Genomic DNA, 27,862 nt, shown 5'->3' on the forward strand with positions numbered 1-27,862 from the left:
TACCAGGTGGCTTTCAATAATTAAAAGTGGCAAAGCACCATATTAAATATGCAATATTATGCTGTTGTGTTTTTATTTTCTCATTAATGTTAATACACTAAAAAGTGTAGGGGGAAGAAGCCAGGTGTCTTGAAGCCATTCCTTCCCACCTACCTCAAAATAGCTGTTGCTCCCCAGTAGGGCCCATGGGGGGGGGATAAAGAGGGTAATTTGTACCTGGGCAAAGGGTCAAAAGGGGGTCCCAGAAATTTCCTGGGATCTTACAATTTCTGATCTCACCGGAACTAGCTGACTGCATGGGATGCTGAGCGCACACTGGCAGCTGCTACTACAAGCCATATCTACTGGCCCAAGGAATGCATACATGACTCAATCCTTAATCCATTTCTGCCCAGCCCACAGGTGTACACATTTGATCCCTGATGTGTATATGCAACTTGGGCAGAAATGGCTTAATTAACACAGTGTCAAATCTGGGAGGAAAAAGGCCTGCTCCAGTAGATCTTTCCATTGTAGATCCACTTGCCATGAAGGAGTGTGTTATGCATGCAAGTTATGCAGGATCGAAATCCTAAATAACTGATTGGCCCAGACTCCAGAGGGGAGGCTCCCTGCATGACTTAGTGCTTTGCCCCCCATCTGGCTATGCCTCTGTGCCCCCCCCCCTGGAGTGGCTTGGAAAAGGAGGGGCCCCTTGCATGCTGCAAGACTTCCTGCAAGTGCTCCACTACTTTACTAGACCTTTACTGCCATAGATAAAAGCAGCTACCACGTTTTCCAGACTCACAAAGAGAGTCTGGTCCAACAAGAAGCTGACGGAACATACCAAGATCCAGGTCTACAGAGCTTGCATCCTGAGTACACTTCTGTACTGCAGCGAGTCATGGACTCTTCGCTCACAACAGGAGAGGAAACTGAACACTTTCCACATGCGCTGCCTCCAACGCATCCTCAGCATCACCTGGCAGGACAAAGTTCCAAACAACACAGTCCTGGAATGAGCTGGAATCCCTAGCATGTATGCACTGCTGAAACAGAGACGCCTGCGTTGGCTCGGTCATGTCATGAGAATGGATGATGGCTGGATCCCAAAGGATCTCCTCTATGGAGAACTCATGCAAGAAAAGCGCCCTACAGGTAGACCACAGCTGTGATACAAGGACATCTGCAAGAGGGATCTGAAGGCCTTAGGAGTGGACCTCAACAAGTGGGAAACCCTGGCTTCTGAGTGGCCCGCTTGGAGGCAGGATGTGCAGCATGGCCTTTCCCAGTTTGAAGAGACACTTGGCCAACAGACTGAGGCTAAGAGGCAAAGAAGGAAGGCCCATAGCCAGGGAGACAGACCAGGGACAGACTGCACTTGCTCCCAGTGGGGAAGGGATTGTCACTCCCGAATCGGCCTTTTCAGCCACACTAGATGCTGTTCCAGAACCACCATTCAGAGCGCAATACCATAGTCTTTCGAGACTGAAGGTTGCCAACATGACTGCCATAGAATAAATATCAACATACCTATTCATAACACACCAAAAAAAGACCCAAGCAAAACGGAGCTTCGCCCCCCCTCTAGCTATGCCACCGGGCAGGTAGACCTGGGCCCCAAAGACTTTTCTGGCCGCTGCCGCTGCCACCACCCTCCCCCTGCCCTATCTCACCCCCCTGGGAAGGGACCACCCCAAACTTTCCCTCCCCCCCACAAAGCCCCTCTTGGGGTCCTGCCCCCCCAGGCTTCCCCCGCTGCGCACAGCAGCTGCGCAAGAGTCCCTTAGCGCAGAGGATGCTCGGGACAGGTAGAGCGCGCAGGTGAGGCCGGCCTCCTCCCTGCCAGGCCGGCCTCCAGCCCAGCAGCTGAGTGGAAAATCCCCGCCCACCGGCCGCAGTGGCTCCGCTCCGCCCAGCCCAGCTCCGCCTCGGAAGCCATGGCCGCCTAGAGCCTCTCCTTCTCGGCTTCGCCCCCAGGAGATGGGCCTGCCCCGCGTCTGGGCGAGGAGGCCGCGGGACCCCCGAGGCGGTGAGAGGCGAGGGGTCTGGGGGGCGACGGCTGACAGGACGGGGGGGGGAGGGAGGAAGAAAGGGCTTCCCTTTGGGGCGCTGAGGCCTCCCTGGGCCAGTCAGGGGTGGGGGTCGTGAGGGGGAGACCCACAGGGGCTGAGGGAGTGGGTGGCAGTGCTGGGCACAGCAGGGGGAGCCAGAGGGCAGGGCTGCTGATTGGGGGGGGTCCCTTTCCCCAGGGGGGAACCACAACCACTAAGTGGTGTCCTTGCTGACCCACAAGAATCTCTTTCACACGTGACACAAACAAGGGTTGCATCCCCTCCCCCTCTTTTTCTCTATGGGGAGACCACAGCCAACCCCTGGCAGCGTTTCCTGATACCTGTTTGTCACAGTCACGCTTGACTTTTTTTTAGCTTGTTGTTGGGGAGGGATGAGATGTGCATTTTAAAGACAAGCACAGTGGACTTGGTCTGTGGAACTCCTTGCCACAGGATGTGGTGGTGGCATCTGGCCTGGGTGCCTTGAAAAGTGGGTTGGACAAATTTCTGGAGGAAAAGTCAATTACACATTACAAGTGTGGCCTTTCTCTTCAGTCTAGATTGTAAAAGAGGTGTCTGAGGGGGCAGGATGTGATTGAGACATACAAAATTAGGAAGGGGATGGATAGAGGGCTGTTCTTCTCCCTCTCACAGAACACCAGAACCAGAGGACTGCCACTGAAATTGAGTGATGGGAGAGTTAGGACTGACAAAAGAAAATATTTATTTAGCCAGTGTGTAGTCTGTGGAACTCCTTGCCACAGGATGCAGTGATGCTGTCTGGCCTGGGTGCCTTTAAAAGGAGATTGGACAAATTTCTGGAGGAAAAGTCCATCACATGTTACAAGCCATGATGGGTATATGCCACCTCATTGTTTTAGAAGTAGGCTGTCTCAGAATGTCAGATGCAAAGGAGGGCACCAGGATGCAGGCCTCTTGTTGTCTTGTGTACTCCCTGAGGCATCTGGTGAGCCACTATGAGACACAGGAAGCTGGACCAGATGGGCATTTGGTCTGATCCTGTGGGGCTCTTTGTATGTTCTTATGTTCTCCTGTTTGTGGGTAGATCTGTAAGTAAACCAGTTTCTTAGGCCTGACCCAGTGGGGCTCTTCTTATGTTCTTATCCACATAATCCTCTGTGGCAGTGGCTTTCAGCCTTTGTCATGCCACAACCCCAATATGTGATATCTGTTGATCCTGCCCCTCTCCCAGGACCCTATCCACCCACCCCCACAATGCCATCCCAGCACTGTTCACTACAACCAAATATTCTTATTAGAGAGAGAGCAGAAAGACTTACCATGAAGCCTGGCACTAGTAAAAGCTATTTGAGTACATTTGCTAAGAACCTGAGCATGACTGTGAGACAATCTCCTTGTACCTGAAGGACTACATCAGATGCTTCTTCCTTTACCTGGTGGTGCTCTAGTCCAGTGGTCTTCAAGCTTTTTCATTCCTGTGAGTTGCCACAGCCCCACAACTGTCTTATTTTAGACTATGAGCCCTTTAGAAACAGGGAGCCATTTATTGATGTGTTTTGCTATGTAAATTGCTTTTTGAACTAATTTTTGCTGAAAAGCAGTATATAAGTATTAGTAATTAATACCTAGTGGGAACTGTACCTTAAGAGAAAGTAAGCAGGAGCAGTGTAGGTGATGGACTGGTGACACTTGTACTCCCGCACAGCAGTATTTTGACTGGTGGTATTTCATGGCCTTGTATTCTGGTATTTGAGAATATGTATGGCTGCATATTCAGTGGTACTAGATTTGCCAATGTATCTGTATCTCCCTCTTCCTGCTCCTCTTGAGTCAGCGTGTGATGATCACTTACTATTTTCATACCAACTGTTACACACGTGTAGAAAAGGCCTTAGTAATTCTCCTGTTCGCAACAGGATAATCGGATTATAGGACATCCAGTGTAGAATTCCTCCTCGCTCGGTACAGGATGCATTAATGCAATGCACTATGCTGCTTGTCAGTAAGAGAAGTCATAGTGTGTGTATGTGGTATGTGTAAATATTGTTACAAGCAGAAAATATTGTGGTAACACATGGCATAAGATGTATGTGAAATAAGAAGGGACTGATGGATGGAAGTTTGTAACAAATTGGGAAAATCTGTGTACTAGATTGTTGCATTGGAATAGTAATTTATATATATTATATATGTTGATCCTCTGTGTGTGTGTGTGTGCGCGTGTGTGTGTGTGTGTGTGTGTGTATCTCCACAAATCCAAGGTGTTGCAGAAATGTCTGCGTTGTCAACTGTCATTGCTGAACATCATTAGGATTGTTAATACTGAGTGGTAGATAGTTATATTCCTCAGTTTTTTTGCTCATGTTTTAACTACTATTATATAGTAATGGCTTTTAACAAAGATGGTGGCTAGTAAATAAATATTTAGCAACACAATCCTATGCGTGTTTACCCAGAAGTAAGTCCCAGTGTATTAAATGAAACTTACCCCCAGGGAAGTTCTTAGGATGCAGCCTCAGTTTTACCTCATCCATATACAAGCTGCATATGAAAAGTACAATCAATCACGAAATCCCTGTTGATTTTAATGCCTCTGAGTTATAGTCAGATATGGTCTCTTAGCTGTGTATCTAAGATATAAGAACATAAGAACATAAGAACAGCCCCACTGGATCAGGCCATAGGCCCATCTAGTCCAGCTTCCTGTATCTCACAGCGGCCCACCAAATGCCCCAGGGAGCACACCAGGTAACAAGAGACCTCATCCTGGTGCTCTCCCCTACATCTGGCATTCTGACTTAACCCATTCCTAAAATCAGGAGGTTGCGCATACACATCATCGCTTGTACCCCATAATGGATTTTTCCTCCAGAAACTCGTCCAATCCCCTTTTAAAGGCGTCTAGGCTAGACGCCAGCACCACATCCTGTGGCAAGGAGTTCCACAGACCGACCACGCGCTGAGTAAAGAAATATTTTCTTTTGTCTGTCCTAACCCGCCCAACACTCAATTTTAGTGGATGTCCCCTGGTTCTGGTATTATGTGAGAGTGTAAAGAGCATCTCCCTATCCACTCTGTCCATCCCCTGCATAATTTTGTATGTCTCAATCATGTCCCCCCTCAAGCGTCGCTTTTCTAGGCTGAAGAGGCCCAAACGCCGTAGCCTTTCCTCATAAGGAAGGTGCCCCAGCCCCGTAATCATCTTAGTCGCTCTCTTTTGCACCTTTTCCATTTCCACTATGTCTTTTTTGAGATGCGGCGACCAGAACTGGACACAATATTCCAGGTGTGGCCTTACCATAGATTTGTACAACGGCATTATAATACTAACCGTTTTGTTCTCAATACCCTTCCTAATGATCCCAAGCATAGAATTGGCCTTCTTCACTGCCGCCGCACATTGGGTCGACACTTTCATCGACCTGTCCACCACCACCCCAAGATCTCTCTCCTGATCTGTCACAGACAGCTCAGAACCCATCAGCCTATATCTAAAGTTTTGATTTTTTGCCCCAATGTGCATGACTTTACACTTACTGACATTGAAGCGCATCTGCCATTTTGCTGCCCATTCTGCCAGTCTGGAGAGATCCTTCTGGAGCTCCTCACAATCACTTCTGGTCTTTACCACTCGGAAAAGTTTGGTGTCGTCTGCAAACTTTGCCACTTCACTGCTCAACCCTGTCTCCAGGTCATTTATGAAGAGGTTGAAAAGCACCGGTCCCAGGACAGATCCTTGGGGCACACCGCTTTTCACCTCTCTCCATTGTGAAAATTGACCATTGACATATGGTTTGGCTAACATTCTCCAAGAATAAGTGCTAGTGCAGGATTGTGTATAGTTGTCTTATATAACCTGGATCTGGATTGAAATAATTGTTTAAAGAACTTTTTTTTCAAAAACATTTTCCCCTCCATATCAGATCCTGTTTATATAACTTTATTTTCTAACTTGTTATGAGAGCACGTGAGCCTTTATCACATGTTCATTACACCTTACTTCCTCTGTCACAAGTAGAGCAAGGATAAGTAGGGGAAACGTGGAATGGCAGAGCATATGAGCTCTAAGCTTGCTTGTCTCTTATTTTGGTTACAGGAACACTCATACAAACAGATCCCAAGAAAAGACTGTCTGGTTTTGCAAAAAGTGTGCCCTAAGCAGAATGTAGTTCATGAAGCAGTGAGGAAAAGAATTGTAGGAGAAGGGATTGAACTGCTAAACAGAATACTGTATTTCCTACCTGCTGCCTTATGATTAGTACACTGTGCTTGGTGTTTCACAATAAAACTGGCACAAATGCAGCAAGGATACAAATAGTAAAAGGATGAGACACTGCTTACTCATATCCTTAGTAAACATGGAAGCCTGTAATTTAGAACTAGATGAGATCATTAAGTCTGCAATTCTGCATACACTTACCAGAGTAAGACCTCTTGAACTAAATGGGGCTTACTTCCAAGAAGACATGCATAGGGTTGCGCTGTCATCTGTAAACCTTGAACTGGTGCGAGATCATCTCGTTTGTGAAAATCTTGAGTTCCTAGGTATCATTTGTCTGAGAATCTTGTTAACATAAACCTTGAAGTAGGATCTTGTGGAATAGATTCTAGACGATTCCCGAAAGCCATTTTCCATATTAAATGGGTGTCTCTCAGTAAATGATGAAGTAGCTTACAACTTATTACGGCTATCATTTGAATCTTGGAGTCTTGGCTACTTTGAATGAGGAAAGTTCGCAGCCATTGTTTAAGGATGTTCATAAAAATTTTTGTTCTGCTTGCCAACTCAAGTCTCCTTGAATTAGTTCCTTGAGACATTGAGTAAACCGTTCATGGTGGAGGTTTCCTGTGTAAGGGGGAGGTTAGAAATGAGTCTCATTTACCACCGTCAGTTTTTAGGAGAATGATGCGCCTATAAATGTCTACATATGTGTGTGATTTAGAGAAACAGCAACATTTTCTCTTTTGAAAATGGTTTATTTAAATGAGGGGGGAGCAGGAGTCATAGACTATACATAATTTTATTTCTTCGGCAAATAATTACTGTTTTTTGTATTATAATAATTTTGTTTAAATTGTGCTGTTTATTGAGCCACCTGGTGCATATGGAGCAGCATCATACCTCTTTCACTGAGCATGGAGCACATTCTGTTAGATTGTGTACTTCATAGGTTATCAAGAGAATAACTGGGTCAGATGCATCCCAAAACCTGAGATCTTTGAGATTGGGCTCTGTGATATCACAAGAGTGCCAACTCTTTCAGCTGGGGATAGGAATCTGGTACCAGGTCAGAGCCTGGCAATACAGCAATCCAAAACTGGCCTGAGATCAACTTTTGCCACCTGTCCATTGTTGGCAAACTGGCAATTCTAGAATGCAGCGTGGAAATCTGACCATAGATGAGTTTGTTTTTGGTGTCTGTTAACACACACAGATAACATGAATTGGACCCCAGTAATTTTTTTCATGTCCCTCAAATGATAGTAGATATTTAATGAACTAAAACATCTATCCATTTTTTGAAAAGCACATCAAATTTAATATCAAAAGATTCTTAATTCTCAGTTTCTGATACTGTTTATTCCATTATTAACACTTGCATTTAGAGTGTTTTGGGCTGGGTACACAGTAACCATGGGGGAAAAACTCACAACTGCCAGTTCTCTGCCCACAGTGAGCTGGCAAATTTAATGTGAAGCAGTTATTAGTAAACATTAGTTATATTTCATATATGACTTTTCTCTGTGTTCTTTTCTCTCAATTTCTATGTTCCACAGGCTTTTCTCTCTATATTCAGATGCTGCCTAATATAATATTGCAGTTAGTGGTAGCAAAATCTAATTGCTTAGGAGGTGAAAAACAAAAATTACATAACATGTTGAACCTTGAAGATATATTTAGAAAGGGCTGAAAGCTTCTAGGATATGGAGTGTTTATTAGTAATCCATAGTGCAGAAGAAAAATAGTGACAACTACTCTCTCAAGATGAATCAAAGAAAAAAAACAGCTGTATTAGTGGATGGAGTAATTTAGAATATATTTTCACACTGAGGATGTTAGAAAATAGCTTTTTGCTGTATGTAGCGTGTTCTCCCAATACATCTTTCATGTTTCAGTAATTAATGTTACATGTACAGAATTCATATCCAGTAACTAAAATTGATAACAGCTAGTTTTGAAGGAGAATTTAAGTTGAATAAATTTCCACTTGCCACTGTCAACATGTAATCTAATCAGTTTATAGGTTGTTTCATTACTTGCATGTATAACCTGTGTAACCAAGCATTCTGAAAACTATCAGAAACATATGTCTTATGTATTTGCTATTAAGTTCTATTTTAAATCTTTATTTTTCAGAAAACAACCAGTGTTGATTGATATCTTAAAGACTTATATTGTCCTTTTGAGGAGACGTAATACCTATATATTAACATGCCTGCTGTGGCTTCTGTACCTAAAGACCTATACCTCTGCACTTCATTGAAAGATCTTAACAAAAAAACAGAAATAAAACCTGAGAAAACCAGTACTAAGAGGTATGGATATTGGCTTAGTTGATTTAGGGCCCAATCCTGAGCTGGGCCAACTTGTGTCACAAATATGCCATAAGGCATGTCCGTAACACCCTGTGCCGGCCAGATGCTGCCCGGAGCTAGGTAAGAGCTCCAGGCAGCAGTGAAGGCTTCAAGGGTGGGGATCAGTGTTCTGGGCCAGGGGAGGGCAGGGCAGGAGGAGGTGGAACTGGTAGAGCAAAGAGTTCCACTAGATCCTGAACTCCATGTTGGGCCTTCTGGCCTGACATGAAGTCTGCATTGGCAAAATAACTGGTGCAGACTAGAGAAGCCCCATTGTGGGGCTTGGGGGAAAGTCCTCCTCCCCCAAGGTGATCTCCGGTGGTGGCTGCAGTGCCACAGGATGCAGTGGTAGCAGCTTTGGAACTGTTGCACCTGGTGATGGTGCCACCTTTAGGATTGGGCTGTTAGGCTGCAGTCATATACGCACTTTCATAGCAGTAAATCTCATTGGTCAATGGAACTTGCTTCCAAGTAAATATCCATAGGATTGTGCTGTTATCCACCATCTTGTTTCCTAGTCTTACCATGAAACCACTATTTTTACAGTTATTGTGCTGTATACACACAAGGAAAACAGTTTTAGTGTTTTGAAAAATCTCTAGATCAGTGGTTCTCAAACTGTGGGTCTGGAACCCACCAGTAGATCATGACCCAATTTTGGTAGTTCACAAAACTGACAGGGCTGATTAGGCTATGTGCATCAAGGATTAAACAAGCTTAGGGCCTCTGAAAATTTTGAGATTGGCTGCTCTAGATCATTAACTGTTCTAAAGAAGTGCCATTGCTAGTCACCAAATGCTGTTTGTCATAATGCATTTCAGCAAATACAGTTTCTTAACCCTTTCACAGAATTGCTGTAAATTGTCAGACTAATTTGAATCCTACCTATGTCATCCCTTCACCTTTGCTATGCAGCTACATCTCGGCTAAAACATGCCTGTTAATCTTTTACAAGTAGCTTTGAGCTTGCTTGAAGGGAGGAGCTGCGTTAATGCATGTTACAGCATTTAGAAAAAATGTCTTACCTATGCAACTTTCAGTTCAGATTTTTAGTATTTGTCTTATAGTATTTTCAACTGTTTCTGTTGCTCTAGCACATAGGGCATTTAAACCAACCATTTAAAGAAACATCTCTGTGGGCTGTCATCACTTTTAAGTAGAATTTAACATACTGCAGAGCATGTTTTGCAGTACTTGCAAAAAATAATTCTACAAGAGGAGATCATAAAATCGATGTGCTGAGAGGGAATAGTTTGTTTATAAACCTTTGGGTTGGAGAAGGCAGATTTGCTCTTTTGTAATATGTAATCATGATGATAAAGTAAATATTTTACTTTTTTATTCTCTACTTCAACTTCAAGTTATGTACAGAGTGCCCTTAAGATCTTCAAAGCAGCAGAGGAGTGCCGGTTAGACAGAGATGAAGAAAAGGCCTATGTACTTTACATGAAGTATGTGACGGTGTATAATCTTATTAAAAAGAGGCCCGATTTCAAACAGCAACAGGTATGTATCCAGTTGCCAGTAACATAATGTATGTTTAGATTTCAAGATAAGTGTTACTTCTGAAGGTTTGAGTTGTAGTTTGTACTACCTGGATTGGCAGGCTGTGGATGCATTGGGTGTGGCATGGGCCCTTTCAGGCCTTCACTGGTGCTATATCCAATCCCAGAGGGGAAGAAAGCGGGGGGGGGGGTGTCTCCAAGCCTCATGCAGCTTCAGAGCAAATAGCAGAGGTGGGGAGTTGAAGTCTGTTCCTGTTTCTCCTCCTGACCATCTCTGGGGCAGACCTCCTGGGCCTCTATGCAGTCTCCACCACAAACAACCCACAGCTTCTAGTTGTCTCATCATTAGCTGGCCAGAGGGTTTTTAAACACTGCAGATTTAGTGCATGCTCCTTTCACTCTCCCTCTTCTTCCTATCCCTTGTGGTACCCAGATTCATTCACAACAGAAATGAAAGTATCAATGATGATAGTGTCATGCTGCTCCGGTTGTTCCTGGGTGACTTTTATCATTATCAGGACTTGCGTAATGGTTCCTATGTCAGAGCTGCCCAGTCCAGGACCCAATTTCCAATTTGGGAACACCCCTGGACACAGTTGATAACATTAATGAAGTGGTCAAAGGATCATTTTTCATTATATTTTTGCCTTATGCACTTATGCAGGTAAGGGCGCGATCCTGGGTCGCTCTTGGGCAGGCACAAGTACCTTGCGCTGGCCTGGGAGTGTCACAAATGTGCCATAAGGCATGTTATACAGGTATTTTATATACAGGTATTTCTATATCGCCTTTCTTGGTCCTCAGATTTCTCCTCGGACTTTATTCAAGGCGGTTTACATAGGCAGGTTAATTAAATCCCCATTGGGATTTTTACAATTTGAAAGAAGGTTCTATCTTTCAAGAAACCACAACATTCAGATGTTTCTTTCTGATCTGGTCGCAACATTCTGGCCTCCATCCTCCCACGCTCAGAGCAGATGGAATAACTCAGCTCAGCTTGTCAGCTGCTTCAAGGTCACACGGTGCCGGTGGCCTTGAACTGGTGACCTGCGGATGTTATCTTCAGGCAAATGGAGGCTCTACCCTCTAGACCAGACCTCCTGCCCATGTTTTGATTCAGGGAGGCTGGCACATGGACATGTACTAACCTCCCTGTGCTGCTTCCTAGATTTCGGCTGGCGAAGAGCAGCTGGCGCAGGGGTGGGGACGGTGGGGGGGGAGAGGTGGAATGAAGGCATTCCAGAGCAGGGGGAGGGTGGCCAGCTGGTGGATGGGTGTCCAGGCCCCAGAGGATGCGGGACCAGGATCCAGCACTTCGGCTGAATCTTAACCCCCCCCCCCGAGTGCCCTAGCCTTACACTGGTCTGCTCAAATCTTCACCACCTCTTTAGGTGGTGCAGATCCAAGTGGCCCCATAGGGGCAGCTGCTGCATGTCACAGGGTAAGGATAATTAACTCCAAGTTGCCCTGCAACCTGCCCTAGCCCTGCTCTGGTTGCAGTGTAGGCCAGCTGGCCTGCCTGCTCCAGAGCAGGTTAGGTTTGGACTTTAATGTATATGTTGGAACTGTGATAGTTCACTTTAACACCTCTTCCACTGTGCTGTTGCTGCTGTGTGTGTTTGTGTGTGTGTGTAATGATATATACAACAAGTATTATTTACCTTGGGTCTCTGTGTAGGCACACTTACGGGATCCTCATCTGCATACAGCCTCAAATAGAACCTATCTAGAACTTAGCCCAATGAAACTTTGGTACAGACCCTGTCCTGTGGAGCATGAGCACATACCCAGTAGGGTGTGTTCTGACCAGTTCTTTGTTGACTGCAACAAGCAGAAAGAGGACATCCTTCACAAATGAATTTTCAGGTTGAACTTGGCCTTCTGTTCTTTTTTTGTTTTGTTTTTTTATTCTCTTTTCTCTGTCTGAGTTTTTCTCTTCCTCTAGTTTTTCTTTCCTTTGTGTCTGTATTGACACTTGGTTTGCAAGGCCACTGACCTGTGTCTCTAAACTGACCTGGCTGGGATAGAGACATCCTTCTTCATGGTTGGAGATCTTCACACCAGTATAGCTGCTCTTCATCTCGGGCATCAGAATTTATTTGGGCTAAACTCTAGAAAGTTCTGATTGAGGCTCTGCACAGGTGCAGATCCCATCAAGGTGACTACACAGATGGCTACTCAAAGAACATCGTTTACAGGTAAGCAACTTGTCATGTTCTAACAGAGGAAAGGGAGCCGAGGTTTCCCCAGATCTGCTGCTGGCTCTGGAAAGCCAGTGCCAGCCTCCCTCAAGTGTGGAAGAAGATATACCAGGACTACTCCTTTGTCTGAGAGAAGGAAGGCTGCCACAGGCAAAATTAGCACCCCAATCCTACTTAAATTCCCACATGGTGCAGCAACGTAGCTTCTGCTGCATCCTGCAGGGTTTTGGGGGTTTCTGGAGGTTTCCTCAGAGTAACAAATGTCCCCCTTGCCACGAGGTAAGCCTCGGCAGCCACTATGAGGCAACCCAGTCCTGCACCAGCTCAGTTGCTACTCCCTGTAGGAGGATCAGGCCCTGGAAGGGGCTCAGGATTTGGTGTGTGCCGTCACTGCCCAACGTATCTCTCTCCCGAGCCTGATCCCTCTTTCCCTTCCTGCTCCATCTTCTCGCTGTCCCGTTCAACCCCTTCCCTCCCTCCAACCCCCTGCACCAGCTCATCTCCAGTGAGTGTCTGATGTCCATCAGCCAACATGGGACTCCTTGGATCTATGCCTGCTCTTTTGCAGGTGTAAGTCTGAGGCTTATAACGCTGGCAGAAAGGAAGGGGCTAGGATATCAATGCATGTGAGTGCTGCCTATCCTGCCCCCAGTCTGCCTCCCTCCTTGCCCCTGCAAAAGAGACACCAGCAAATAGCCATTTGAAGAATGTTCTATACCGTTTGAATAGGGACCGTTGCTCTCCTCCTGCTAAGTATAAGAGGATCTGCACATTAAAAGATACCTTTTAGTCCAGAAATGAGATGGCTGTTCATTTCTTGTACCTCAAAAGCTCATGACAGCGAGTGGTGATTGCAGTCTCTCTTTGAAACTATTTGTGATTCATATGCAACATTGTGCCAGAGTGGTAATGAATGTCAGTACATTGGGCAATGGTAGCACAAAATGAAATACTTCGTTGCTGCTTGTAATTTTCAGGATTACTTTCTTTCAATACTTGGACCTACAAATATCAAAAAAGCTATTGAAGAAGCCGAAAGGCTTTCAGACAGTCTTAAACTCAGGTATGTGCCAAAACCCCATTACATTATACATTTTGTCCATCTTCTACTATGTTATTGTCCATCTTTTATTATACCATCTTCTATCCTTGTTAACCACAATTAAGACATTCTTCCCCTGCTGCAGTTTCTGCTGAGAATTCAGCAAGAAGCTATAAAAAGTCTTCCAGATTATAGGATGTCTCTAGAAATGGCCATGTGATATGCTTGAAGTGAAAACTCTTTTGTTAGCTTTATGAATTACAGCATCGCGTATTAAGCTAGACCCAGGTGGTAGATTTTCGACTTGCCATGGAACCTTAGGAAATAGGAGATCCAGTTGACTTGGTAACAAGAGTCATTATTCCCCCTTCTGGACGCTGCTACCACTAAATTGGCTGTATATTTTCCACCAGTCATGGGCACAGGGAATCAGACTTGAAATAGATAATTTTAGAAGGCTGCAAGTTAGATTTCTAAAGTGTACTAAAACCCTGCAATGTTATGGATCTCAAGGTTGAGGTCATACAGATGCTGAGCCATGGTTTATTGTCACAAGCATGAGTCTTGGCTTCCTTTCATCCTTCTCACATTTGCTTGAGTTCTGATTTCATCCAAGCCTAGCGAACAATAGTTTGCATGACTCTATAATGTTGCTGCATAGATTAATTAAGCAACTGTTATTATTTCTCACTTCTCCCTGTGGTTTTGGTGTGCAAAACTGTGACCTTGAAACATGCAGTGGAAAGATATCTTAAGATAAACTTCTACCAAAAACATTCTGTGCATTGAGAGTGCAGAACATAGCCTCTGTGCTACTTGGAGGCTGTTAGTTCAAACAAAATATTGCTTTGAGGTGTTGTAAGGTGCAAAATTTGTTGAAAATTCATTGCATTATCTCCTGAACTTGATTCTTTACACTGACCTTAAGGAAGACCAATACTTGCCAAGATGCCCTTTGGGTCAACTGTCCAGAAAATTGGACTGTTCCTGGATGGTAACATTTTGGAATAATCCATGAAAGCCTCATCCAAAATTAGGAAGGATTATTGCATATGACTATGCATATGACTATACATATAATTATTGCATAGACTATGATACCATAGTCTTTCGAGACTGAAGGTTGCCAACAGTAATTGCATATGACCTGTTTTTAAATCCATTTTTCAGTTTATGACTTAATTTTCATTTTGAATACTATTTTTTTAATCTTATTGATTTTTGTGTTTTACTTTGTCAAATTGTTCTGACCACTAGAGTAACATAAAAGTAAATCTTGAGCATGTAATCACTTTCTTAAATGTAAAAGCTCCACCAGGCTGCCCCTTTCCTGCAGTGTAAAGTAAAACCATGTCAAAGTTTTTCTTCTAGAATTAGAATTGAAATATTTTTTCATGCTATATTTTTCTAGATATGAAGAAGCAGAAGTACGGAAGAAACTGGAAGAGAAAGAGAGGCAAGAAGAGCAGCAATTTTTGAAAAAACAGGAATTGAAAGATGATGCAAAACTTTCAGCCAAAACCTCCTCAGATATTTCATCAGATTCCAAAGGAAAAAGTCAAATGGTAATTGGGACAACATTTCTTCTGTTTGGTTTAAAAAAAATTATCTGAGGTGGTTGCATTGAAAAAACAGTTAGTAGTATTTATTGGCATCTAAAAAAAATAATTTAAATTTGTGAGAACAAACTCTAGCAGCTACTTAGTGCTAAGTGTCTGTATTGCATGTGATGTTTTTACACCTATCTAAAAGTGTGATATGGTTTTATGACAAGGCTCAGCACTTTGACTAGTTCATGCATTTGAATAAATCTGTACTTTGTTTGCTTAAACCCCCTGTGCACTCCCCAGTGCAGCTTTTGACTGTGAATCTGAGCAGTTGACTGTGGAGCTGCACATTTACATAATACGCATATAGTATACTGTTAGCCTGCCTTAAATCTGTGTAGGTGCTGCTGAATTTTTTTTGCAGTAGAGAAGCAGAGGCAAAAATCCCCTATCAGAATTAGGGAAAACTTTTATCTTTGATTTCAAATTCGCAGTCAGTTACCTTGTGCTTTGTGGGGCTATTCTGCCTAAACTGCATGGGTCATATTCTATTTAAAAAGGGCTCGTTTCCCAGTAGGCAGAGCAGAGTTGGATCTCTTGTGGAAGAAAGCGGAAGCTGATGCACTGCTCTGCAAATCATCATTCACTGAACTAAAAATGCTATCGTTAGTATCGGTGGCCACTTCTGTTGTTAAGTGGACAGTGGTTTATTCAAAAAGAAACAGTTGATGGCCAAGTTGTTGGACATGTACATTCAAGAAAAGGGTGAGAGAGAGAATGAGTATGAGTAAGTATCAAGAACAGCTAAGTATAGCAATTTCTAATGCCTTTTCACAATAATGTAGATCAATGGCGAGAGGAAGAGTTCAACGGAAAGAAAGGATCAGCTTGAAACTGGTAAGTGCCATCAATACATTCAGCTCCCATCCTAATCAGCCCAGGCAAGTCATGCCTCAGTAGACCACAAGCAGCAGTGTGCTATAGAAAAATGCCTGCAGAGAAACAGCCAAATAACTCCAGCCAGTGAGTTTGCAGTCACTACAGGAAAAGGCAACTTCCCTTCCAGCCCAATGTGTCACTAGCCCAATTGGACCTTGGAAAAATTCCACCTGGTCCCCAAGACAGAACTCAAAGCCCAGTTGTGTGCCAAATCTATCCCATAAATATTCCAGAGGGGGATTTAAACTTTAAAGGCTACTTTGCAGTCAGTGGTTCCAAGCTTTTTATGTTGCCTTGGCTTGATTGGGGCCATGGTGAAGTAATTGCCTTCATTTGCCAATCAACATTCAAGTTCATGTGACTTCTTAAAGTATTAAGGACTTAACATGTAGGCTAATGGGTTCTGAGCTGTCTGTGACAGATCAGGAGAGAGATCTTGGGGTGGTGGTGGACAGGTTGATGAAAGTGTCGACCCAATGTGCTGCAGCAGTAAAAAAAGGCCAATTCTATGCTTGGGATCATTAGAAAAGGTATTGAGAACAAAACAGCTAATATTATAATACCGTTGTACAAATCGATGGTAAGGCTACACCTGGAGTATTGTGTCCAGTTCTGGTCGCCACATCTCAAAAAAGACATAGTGGAAATGGAAAAGGTGCAAAAGAGAGTGACTAAGATGATTACTGGGCTGGGGCACCTTCTTTATGAGGAAAGGCTATGGCGTTTGGGCCTCTTCAGCCTAGAAAAGAGGCACCTGAGGGGGGACATGATTGAGACATACAAAATTATGCATGGGAAGAATAAAGTGGATAGAGAGATGCTGTTTACACTCTCACATAACGCCAGAACCAGGGAACACCCACTAAAATTGAATGTTGGGAGGGTTAGGACAGACAAAAGAAAATATTTCTTTACTCAGCGTGTGGTCGGTCAGTGGAACTCCTTGCCGCAGGATGTGGTGACGGCATCTGGCCTGGATGCCTTTAAAAGGGGATTGGACAAGTTTCTGGAGAAAAAATCCATTATGGGTTACAAGCCATGATGTGTATGTGCAACCTCCTGATTTTAGAAATGGGCTATGTCAGAATGCCAATGTAAGGGAGGGCACCAGGATGCAGGTCTCTTGTTATCTGGTGTGCTCCCTGGGGCATTTGGTGGGCTGCTGTGAGATACAGGAAGCTGGTCTAGATGGGCCTATGGCCTGATCCAGTGGGGCTGTTCTTATTATCTTATATTCTTAAGATCTAGGTATATGGAGGATGTTCTGTTCACCTTGTGCTCATTCTTTCTACTGTTGTAAAAAGAAATTCAATATGCATTGGGAAATGAGGTTCAAAATATGTATTAACCCAATCAAGCAGCATGGAAGTTGTAAGATATGTATCCATCTGCACTGTGTCCTCTCTTTAAGACTTTCTTCCCTGACTTGTGTCACTTATTTGTACTTCTTTTCTGTTTGAAATTGATGGTTGCGTCCATATAATGTTGGATTGCACATGTTCATAAGCATCTTTCAAGAAGACAACCGAGAATCTACTGTATGTGAAAACTGAATACTTTGTCCTCACTTTCAAAAAAATTTTAACGGCAACTTCTTTTCTACTTTTATCTTATGAATATTTTCTGTTCTTCAAGGAGCAATAACTGCAGAGAAATTGTTTACCATGATGACGGACAAAAGCATCAAGCTGATGATAATGGATGCCCGCAGCTTGACAGATTACCAAGAATCCTGCATTGTAAATTCTGTCAGTGTTCCAGAAGAAGCTATCAGTCCAGGGTATGGAATAAACTTTCCTGATAGTGCCTTAAGACTGCATGCTGATTAGATGCTTACCATTTATCAGAAATAGAATGGGGAAAATGTGGACCACTTGTTTACCCAGCCATAATAAAAGGGCTAAAGCACACATAAAGTAGTTTTAAAAGATTTTTGTGAGAGTGCTTTATTGTCCAATGGAAATTTTGGCCATGGGATGTCATGATGTTCACTAATATAAATGGAAGAATTCACAGCCTAATCCTATGCATGTCTACTCAGAAGTAACTCCCATTATAGTCAATGAGGCTTACTCCCAAGAAAGTGTAGATAGCATTGCAGCCTCAGTAATACTCAGAGCTCAGGGCCCTTTGGGTGTTAAGGTACAGAACAGGGAAATAAATAACCCTCTGTAATAAATAGCACTGATCACAAATGGAGTGCATGTGGTGATAGTGGTAGTTGCTTGCCATATGACCATCAAGATGAAGGTGAGGACAGACAGGTATCAAGGAATCCACGGTGAAGTATGCCCCAAGTTGTTGCTTGATTGTCTCTCCCCATTCCTTTCAGTTCCATGTCTCTGAGTCCATTTGTACAGGCTATGTCCCAGTTCAACTCAGTCCTTGGAATGAGCAGATAACAGGCAGTTGGTCTTCACATCTCATTTGAATGTGCACCAGAAATATTTTGTTAGATGTCTGATCGTGGTTAGAGTGTAGGACTTGGACCAGCAAGATCTGTGTTCAAATCCTCACTCACCCATGAATCTTATTTGGAGACTTGGGTGTGCCAAGCTGGCGGCAGGAGGTGTGGCCCTACCAGTCACCTGGGTGACGGAGTGATGGCTGGCGGTTTTATCAGCTGTCACCCACTCTCAACTGGGCAGTGGGAAGGCTGACAAGCAGCACCTAGCTGAGAAGAATTGGGACTGGTTCTAGCTCTTTAAACGTCCCTTGCAGCAGCAAGGAAGAGGCATGGGAACCGAGACAGTGGAAAGGGCAGGGAAGAAGGGTGAGGTCAACTTAAAGAGGATGAACAACCTCTCTTCTGTTTCTGTTAGTCCTATGTTGATCTAATAAAAAAGACCATTCCTGCCTCCAAGGTTGTATGTCTATAGCCTTTCAAAACCTCTTGGAGGTAGAATTCCCCCTTTAGGAAGAAGAAATAACAGAGATCTTGGTCCAGGTACTCTCTCAGCTTAACCTACATGACAGGGTTCTGTCAGAATAAAAGGAGTCCTATATGCTATGCAATATATAATTGTTCCTGATAAATATTTTTGGAAATGCTCTTATTCACATGAGAAGCCAGCCAGCAAACATTGCTTACAGCATTGGGAGCATTGAAAGATAGATAGGTCAGGCCCAAGAACTGCTGCCATAATGTGAACAACTGCCATAATGCGAACATCAGATAGCAACTACTGCAATCTAGATTGCAGGCTGAAGGGGGAGGGACCCTCTCCTTCTCAAGCAATTGTCAAATTTCCCATATGAGTTTAAAATATTTGCATTTTTCTTTTTGTTTATATGTATTTTTCAAACTCCAGAATCACAGCTAACCGGATTGAAGCTCAGCTCCCAGATTCTTCTAAAGTGGCATGGAAAGAAAGGGGTCAAGTAAATTATGTTGTTCTGCTTGACTGGTTTAGTTCTGTAAAAGATTTGCACATAGGAACACCCCTTCGCAGCCTCAAAGATGCGCTTTTCAAGGTGAGCAGGTTTTCATTTACCTTGTTAATGGGAAGTTCAGTAGTTGTAACCTTGTATGCCAAGGACAGTGTTTTGAGAGATCTATCAAGGAATCAAAAATTTTAAAGAATTATGAAGTCTGCCTAAATTTCCATATGCAGGCATAGTGCTTTCAGTATGGTTTGTTTTTCCTTAGTGATTATTATCTCTGAACATATAACCATGGTTAAGGATAATGCAAACCAAGGCATGAAATAGTGAAGTAGGCTTTTGCTGGCCCCAATTGAGGATTATGCCTGCATTGAGGCAGGGTTGAAACACAGTAGGGTAGTATCTTTTATTAGGATGAATTAAAATATCACAGAAGTACTGAACATGTTTTTGAGTTTTCCAGAACTGTCCTTCAGGAAGGATGTTAAACAAAGCAGGTGCAGTGGGAAGATGAAGTTGCCATGATGGAAAAATCCCAAGGTCTCCAGTTTGTAGCATGGTTTTGTGGTGGTGTGCAGGGTTAAGGTGGTGTGCAGAAGGTTTAATCCAGTTTCAGTGTAGCTGTTTCTCTTCTTGTTATGAAAAGGCGTGATTTGGAAGTTCTTATACAATGCTTTCTTTTACTTTCAGTGGGAAAGTAAAGCCGTACTACAGGCTGAGCCGTTAGTCTTAGAAGGAGGTTATGAGAACTGGCTTCTTTGCTATCCCCAGTATACAACAAATGCTAAAGTAACCCCACCCCAGAGAAGCAAGAATGAAGCAGTTTCTGTCTCTTGTAAGTAACTGTGTAAAAGACCCTGGAAGGGAAAAATTTTCCTAATACTGTAGTCCTATGCACAACCTAATTATGTAGATGTAGATTCAAGAAAACATACATCGGATCAGGATGCACAGTTTGCATTCCTAAACATACTTGCTATTTGTAGACGTGAATATAATAATAATAATAATAACTGGGTATTTATATACCGCCTTTCTGGTCATCGGATTACTCCTCTGACTTTATTCAAGGCGGTTTACATAGGCAGGCTGTTTCTAAATCTCCGAGGGGATTTTTACAATCATAGAAAGGTTCTGTCTTGCAAGAACAACACAACATTTCAGATAGATCTTTCTGGTCTGGTATCACTTCTGGCCTCCAGTTGCCTCCCATGCAGGCTGACAAGCAGCTCCTTCATCTCTCACTTGAAGGGCAGCCAAGACACTTCTTCGCTCACACCAAAGAGCAGGTGGAATAACTCAGCTCGGCTTGTCAGCTGCTTCAAGGTCTCGCCATTCCTGGAGCTGCCAGTGGCCTCAAACTGGCGACCTTCCGATGTTATCTTCGGGCTAAAAGAGGCTCTACCCTCTAGACCAGACCTCCTGCATGTCTTCCTTTTTCACAGCAAAGCTCCGTGGTTCACAACCATCAAAATGATGGTAAAATTACAGTTAAAAAGACCAAAATCAATTTAACGCATTTCAGATGTACCAACAAAGCCCTGCTTTCAGTAACTTTAAATCTAAACAACCAGCCCAAATCTCCCCCCCCCCCACCTAACTGCCTTTCCCTGCTACACACACTTTCTCTCTCTCTCTCTCTCTCCAACAGGACTATTCTGGATAAATTCAGGCAGGGAATATGCTCTGTGAACTATACTGGGTGTATCATCTGCTTCATTGACAAAATAGGTTGTGCTTTAGCTTAATTTGGGTGTTAATATGACTAAAGAGTTGCCGTTACATGTCTGAGTCCTGTTGGTTTTAATCTTTCAGATGATTGCCTGTAGGTAGCCAGGGTTCTTGACCAGCTGCAAGTTGCTGCATTGCTTATCCTACCTGGTTTTAAATTTTTCCCCCCCTATCCTTATGTATCGGATCTAATCTGACCCTTTGGAGGAGAACAAGAGAAACTGAAATAAATGCCAAACAACCTTCACATTCCGTAGCAAACATTTTATAAAACAGAATGTGATTAATCTGTGACTATTCAGAACGGAAATTACCTTTGTATTCCATTTCAGTAATTATCCTATGATCTGTTCTACAGATCTGTTGTCTACATAATCTGTTCTACAGAGCCTGTAGAACCCACATAGAGCCAGATCCGTGGATCCACCCAGACCCAAATTGAGCCAGGCTTGGCTCCACCTGAACCCTCTGAAGGGGACTGGAGCTCTGCGACTCTGGGACTTCCCTGGGCCTCCCGATGTCTTTATAAGGCATTAAAAACGTCACTTCCGGTTTCCCTTCAGAAACCTGAAGTAGTGGGTTTTTGGCCTTTTCAGCCATTCTGAAGCCTTCAGAGGCCAGAGCAGAGCTCTCGTTCCCTTTGGAGGGTTTAAGGTGCCAAAAACCATGGATTTGCTTATCCACAGTTTTTGGTATCCATGGGGTGTCCGAGAACGGATCCTTTGCAGATACTGAGGTCACACCTATACTGGCATTTGTTTAAGGTGATTCATTAATAGCTCATTATATATATTATGATATCATAAAAATGTGTTTTAAACCTTTTCTTTCTGTACTTTTTCAGTGGATTTTACTTACCCATCCTTGGAAGAACCAGCTCCGCCTCCAATACCGATAGTCCACGTAAAACCATCTGTGGTAGAAATGACTGTGAGATCTGATATTTCAAATGATCAAGAAGGGAAAGTAGAGACGGTTGATCCACCAACTCCTAGTAGAACTGCTGGTACTAACCTTCCTGCCATGGTCCAGCCAGCAACTTCAGTGAAGATTATTCCTCAGGTCAGCAATTTTTGGCAGGAAATAATTGTCATCTTAAAATACAACATAATAGCTCTATCCTTGTGTACTTTAATCATTTCCTCTAAAATTTCAAGGAGAAAAGGGTTCATTCTAATAAGTTGTGAAATAGTGTTGCTGCAAACATGACAATTTCCATCCTTCTTATGAAGGGGGAGGATAGAACTTGTCCTGATAGCAGGGGGAGATTATTTCCCCACAGATTCTCCCTGGGGAGAGATTGGAAGCAGGTCTCAGGCTTGTGCATCCCATTCCTATGCCCCACACCATAGGGGGATATAAACAATCCCATTATTCTCTCCCGATCTAGGAGATAGATGGTTTAAAATCCCAGAGTCAGGAGAAATCCCATGTTTGGATAATTAGGAACAGGGAATGGAGCATACAAGCCTAATTTTTCCCCATAGGACAATCTTTTGATCAGGGAGGGGATGATATGCTTGAACAGACCTTCAGAGCGTGGTACCTGCTCTGTGAGTCCAAATGCATTTATATCATAGCCATAACGCACTTTTATTTGCACGAATGCATTTCAACCTGAATAAGACGTGAGCAGAAAATATCAGTGCCATGTGATTTTTGAGAGAGTTTAGAGAATAATAACTCCAGTGCGATAATCTTCATCTCTTTTTTTTTTCCATTGGTCCAGATTGATCGTACAAAAAAACCTTCAGCAAAAATTCCAGATGAGGGTGATAGGCCAAAAGCTGAAAACCCAACAGTCATTGGCAAGCAGCTTGTTTCAAATGGAAGAGTGGTTCCAGATCGTTCCACAAAGCCGACATTAGATGCAAAGCTCAGTCTGACAGAGGAAGAGAAAAGTCAAGTACATCTGGAAAAAATCAAGCAAGAGAAAGAACTGCAGGAGAAGCAACAAGAAGAAGAGAACGAGAAACTCAGGCAGGAGAAGCAAGAACAAGAGCAGAAAGCAAGAGAGAAACAGGAAGAATGGGAAAACAGGGAGCATCTCCAGAAAGCAAAGGAAGATAAAGAGGGCAGGGAGAAAGAAGAACAGGGTAGCAGGGGGACAGATGAAAAGCACGAACTGGGGAAAACACAGAAAGAGCTAATAGAAATCAAGAAAGCTAATAAAAATGAGGATGAAACTCCAGAAGTAAGAAAACCGGACATGGATAGAAGTGCATCCAGTGAAAAAGATAAAGTTATTCGGACACCTGAAGCACAAAGGCGCAGGTTTGCAGAGGAGCCTCGTGCGTCTGTGAGGGGGGACTCTGCCTCAAGCAAGGTGAGCAGTTCAGTTGGCACAAAGGGCAAGCTGAGGACCTGTTGCCAAACATTCTATTTCCAGACCTTTTCATGGAGGGGGCAGGGAGTGGAAGGGAACTTGCACCTCTCCTCGAAGTGGAAAAATGGAACAGTATTTTTTCAGTCACTGGAAGGATTAGATCCACTTCTCCCCACCATAATCCTCTCTCAAATGCAGTGGAGGATTGAGGTTTGACCCTTCCAGTGCAAAATCAGAAGCTTCACGAGCCGTTTCTGCCAGCAGACCCTATGAGAATGAATTGTAAATTTCTCCACAAAGTTTTGAAGAAAATAGTATATATGTATAAAAGCATTCCAATTTTCCGTTGCACCTAACACATCTAGGTGTAGGAGCTCTTCATTGAAGTTGACTAAAAGCAGATGTAATTCTGCCACTATATCAGTAACACCTGTGACTTAATTAAGGCTCTTACTGTGTTTTTAATATGTTCTTGTATGTCTTTTTTATAATGTTATAGCAACATGAAACTCTCTGTAGTTTGCTAAATTTATATATGAAAATTGAAAGTTTCTCTTTCAAAATCTTTTACAGCAGACTTGGGTTAATGGACAACCAGAAAGAGAATGTCAAAAGCCAGGACCCGTTAGAGAGGATACTGAACAAGAATCTGAAAAAAATAAAGTAAATGCATGATGAGGTTTTGTGGAAATCTAGAGCAGATGTCATAACATCCCCTCTTTAAATATGTGTCATTTTAACTGCATCTTCTTGTGAGGGATATGTAAACATTTGTGTTACCTTTCATAAAACACCAGTGTGTGTGCTAACAAAAGAACCAAATTCAGTGTCATTCCATAGTGGCTTGTGCGTGATGAAATTAGAAAATCATTTGCAAGATTGTAAGAACTGCAAAAGCATATAGATACATTGACTTCAATTTTTATTTTAATGCAAAATCCTTGCATCTGTTTGGTCTTATTCTTGACCTATGTGTTTTTAGTCCCAGCGAGAGCCGTTAACAAGAGCGCGGAGTGAGGAAATGGGAAGGATAATACCGGGACTGCCTAGTGGTTGGGTCAAGGTAAGTGGAATTTCCAACAATCCGAAATGCTAGCGGTGCCTTTGCAGAGTACAGCGAAGGTAATCATTACCACATTTTATCGTTACTCTTCGAGTTTTAAGATTAATGTTGGGGAATGTATAGCAGCAAATTGTGCATGCAGTAGCAAATGACACCCAGAAGTTCAGTCTTTAAGGTAGTCTAGGAAGAGAGATGCTTGCTAGTTAAAGGCATCATATAGACAAAAGTGACCGTCGCGACACCTGCTTGTTGTGGTTATCAGTTGTGGACCTACCATTAGGTCCGGTGGGGCAAAAGCCCCAGGTGCGAGCCGCTAGGACCCTACAGAAGCCTCTCTGAGGCTTATAGTGTAGGGGAACCGCAGAGAGGCTTTCCCGACATGGTCTTGGGTCACGCAAGGCTGCGTGAGCCGCAGGTGAGTGGGGGGGTGGGATTTTGTGTGGGAGGAGTGACAGTAGCCCGTGGGGGGCGCCATTGGAGACCATTGCCCTGGGTGTGGGGCTGGGAAGGTCCGCCGCTGGTGGTCGTTCTGGAAAAAAAATTAGCTTCCTAGCAACTATGAGCAAACGTGAGGCTCAACCAAGATTTAACTCTTCTGCATTTCTTTTTGTGCTTGTGTCGCTTGAAGTTTCTTGAACCTGTCACTGGGACGTATCGCTACTACCATTCTCCAACAAATACAGTCCACATGTATCCACCAGAAATGACTCAGTCAGCCACCCCACCTTCTACCCCACCTACTCATAAACCAAAGTCTCAGGCAGTTACTGATCAACGGGACAGGGAACTCTCCAAATTGAAGCGTTCTTACTCATCGCCAGACATAACTCAGGCCATTCAAGAGGAAGAGAAGAAGAAAATCACCGTTATGCCTACAGTTAACCGTGAGACTAAGTATGTGTTACTGCAAACACATAACCTATGTTGTAGGCTGCAGTGCTGAAAAAATTTTTGCAGTTAGGGGGACATGTGAACAGTGTTGGAAGCTATGTAGGAACAAGTGCTTGAATTATGGAGAAAAGTTGGAGGGCCCTTAATTCTCTAACTGCAACCCTGCTTTCCCATTTTTAACCCAACCAAGGCCCACAGAACCTTTTTTAAAAACACTTTTCCCCTCCCTGTAATTCAAGCACTGAATTTGACCCATTGATGGAATAAGACATTGGCAGATAATTAAAAGTTTTTGTCTGTAGATATCTTTTCCTTTTTTTAATAGTACTAGTTTATCCACCCTGTGTTTTATGTTACACTATGTTAATGTCGCTAATGCTACACAGTATGCTTCTTGGGGGTAAATTGAATGTGTGGGTGTGCATTCAGGGTTTAGGTATCATTTTAATGCCTATAGGACCATTTATGAAACACTAATGGGTACATTGCTGCAGAAATATGGAGGTTTCCACTAACCTTTCCATCATGTTCTTATGTAATCCTCCAATAGCTGGTTACGTGCTAATGCAAATACAGGTATGCTTTATTTTCTGGAAGGCACACAATGCCACAGAAACCGAGCATCCTTTCTGTTTGTCATCAGAATGAGTTGGACATGATCCAGCTAAAGTTAAGCACTTGTAGGCCGTTAGTGATAAATCCAGCAAACATTGACTTGATCATCTCCTTGAACTGGCCTATATATGCTAGAACAGGGGTATCCAAAGTTTTTGGCAGGAGGGCCACATCAGCTCTCTAACAATGTGTCGGGGGCCAGGGGAAAAATGAATTAATTTACATTTAAAATTTGAATAAATTTACATAAGTTTACATAAATGAATATATTAAAGATGAACTTATATGAATGAATGAGGGTCTTTCAATAGCTCAAGGCCTATAAAAAACCTTGCACAAAGCTAAGTTGGCCTTTCCTTTGCTGCCGCTACTGCATCACAGATGTGAAACAGCAAGCAGTGGAGGTAGCCCTCATCCCACAGCTCACGCGAGAGGTCAAACAGTTGCCCTCATGCTGAGATCAGTGGCGTCGGGCCAGAGCGGGCTCCAATAAATGTCTGGAGGGCCAGAGGCTCATTGAAGACTGGGGGCTCCCTGAAGGCCGCATTGAGAGGCCTCAAGGGCCGCAAGTGGTCCTAGGGCTGGGGTTTGGGCACCCCTGTGCTAGAATATAAGACATATGGGTTTTAGGGCCATTTGGATTTCTAGCACATTCTAAAGGAAAAAAAGACAACAAGTAGAAGTTAGGCACTGGGAAAGTTTTCAGTGTTGCTAAAGCTGTTGCTGCCCTAGAGGCACAACAAAAAAATTTTTTTTAAAATGTCTATTGGTGCTTATAGCATTGTTGAAGCAACTGCTGCCCGTATGAGGGCAGCAGAGTTGTTTGTTTGAGAGAGAGACTGACTGCTAATGCCACCAAAAACAAGTTCTCCCCCCCAAAACAGCAAATAATTTTCATGGGTACGGCGAGTGAGTCTAATTTTTATTATTCTCTCTTTTCAGACCAGTAAGCTACACTAAAACTGAAATCTCAAGGCTTTCTGCATCACAGATTCGTAATCTCAATCCTGTATTTGGAGGAATGGGACCAGCTCTCACAGGCCTTCGTAATTTAGGAAACACTTGCTATATGAACTCTGTGTTACAGTGTCTGTGTAATGCACCACATTTGGCCGATTATTTCAACAGAAACTTGTATCAAGAAGATATCAACAGGTAACTGGTTTTTACTCACTGTTTCCATTAACACGCATCTGAGTGCCAAAATTGGCACAACTGTTTATAAGATAAATAGATAGCTGCCTTATATTGAGCCAGACCGTTGGTTCCTCTAGGTCAGCATTATCAGCCCAAATTGACAGCAGCTCTCCAGGGCTTCAGGCAGGAATTTTTCTCTACCCTATCTGGAGATGCCAGTGATTGCACCTGGACTTTCTGCACACAAAGCAGATGCTCTACCACTAATTGGCAGCCACCCCTTTGTGGATTGCGTAAATCTCCAGATGGCCAACTTGTGAAATCCTTCAGTCTTGGAAGACTATGGTGTCACGCTCTGAATGGTGGTTCTGGAACAGAGTGTCCTCTCCAGTGTGCGAAGCCTGGGTAAAGTAGGTATGGAGGATAGGCTGTTACCCATGCAGCAAATCCCCCCTCTCCACGTCGCTGAAATGGTCCAATGGAAAGGCAGAGGCCAATACAGTTGGTTCCAGCGGCGTCGCAGGAGTTGCCAGAACGTGACTGTGTTCAGCCATGAACTGCCTCAGGACTCCGGCTCCGGATTTTGCCTCGAGGTTGACTCCTGAAGCCTTTTCCATAACTGGATGTAGCCACAAGGCAGTGGAGGTTTGGGATCAGAGTTTTCCTTCTCTCAGATGAGCTGCCTTCCCAGGCTGACGAGTCCCATCTACCCGGTGGCTGTTTAGTCGCCTCTTACGACAAGTACAGCCAAACTGAGCCAAACAAGAAGAACTTGTGAAATATCGCCAGCATTTTATGATTTATGTTCAAAATTCTTTGTAAAGTTTCACCCATGCATAAATATTTGAAGAACCAACGTACATGTGATTAGCATTCTGTTGATAAAAGCT

At 43.4% G+C, this 27,862-nt stretch overlaps 1 protein-coding gene across 5 annotated transcripts in view; it reads left to right on the plus strand.

Moving 5' to 3' along the window:
• Positions 1–1,902: 1,902 nt before the first annotated feature.
• The window catches only part of USP8 (ubiquitin specific peptidase 8), a 32,481-nt gene continuing 6,521 nt past the window's right edge, over positions 1,903–27,862 (plus strand). For 2 of the 5 annotated variants that reach the window (XM_066635157.1, XM_066635160.1), the window contains exons 1-15: positions 1,903–2,011; positions 8,374–8,552; positions 9,953–10,097; positions 13,275–13,360; positions 14,751–14,904; positions 15,732–15,783; positions 17,461–17,605; positions 19,137–19,299; positions 19,900–20,044; positions 21,785–22,002; positions 22,670–23,266; positions 23,840–23,929; positions 24,249–24,329; positions 24,958–25,223; positions 26,778–26,990. In XM_066635157.1, the coding sequence (XP_066491254.1) occupies positions 8,449–8,552; positions 9,953–10,097; positions 13,275–13,360; positions 14,751–14,904; positions 15,732–15,783; positions 17,461–17,605; positions 19,137–19,299; positions 19,900–20,044; positions 21,785–22,002; positions 22,670–23,266; positions 23,840–23,929; positions 24,249–24,329; positions 24,958–25,223; positions 26,778–26,990 (2,459 nt within the window). In that variant the 5' untranslated portion in view covers positions 1,903–2,011; positions 8,374–8,448. The remainder of the gene's footprint in view (positions 2,012–8,373; positions 8,553–9,952; positions 10,098–13,274; positions 13,361–14,750; positions 14,905–15,731; positions 15,784–17,460; positions 17,606–19,136; positions 19,300–19,899; positions 20,045–21,784; positions 22,003–22,669; positions 23,267–23,839; positions 23,930–24,248; positions 24,330–24,957; positions 25,224–26,777; positions 26,991–27,862) is intronic. The other 3 variants (XM_066635158.1, XM_066635159.1, XM_066635161.1) reach the window with 3 other exon arrangements.

This window comes from Tiliqua scincoides, chromosome 8 (assembly GCF_035046505.1).
Source record: "Tiliqua scincoides isolate rTilSci1 chromosome 8, rTilSci1.hap2, whole genome shotgun sequence".
NCBI lineage: Eukaryota > Metazoa > Chordata > Lepidosauria > Squamata > Scincidae > Tiliqua > Tiliqua scincoides.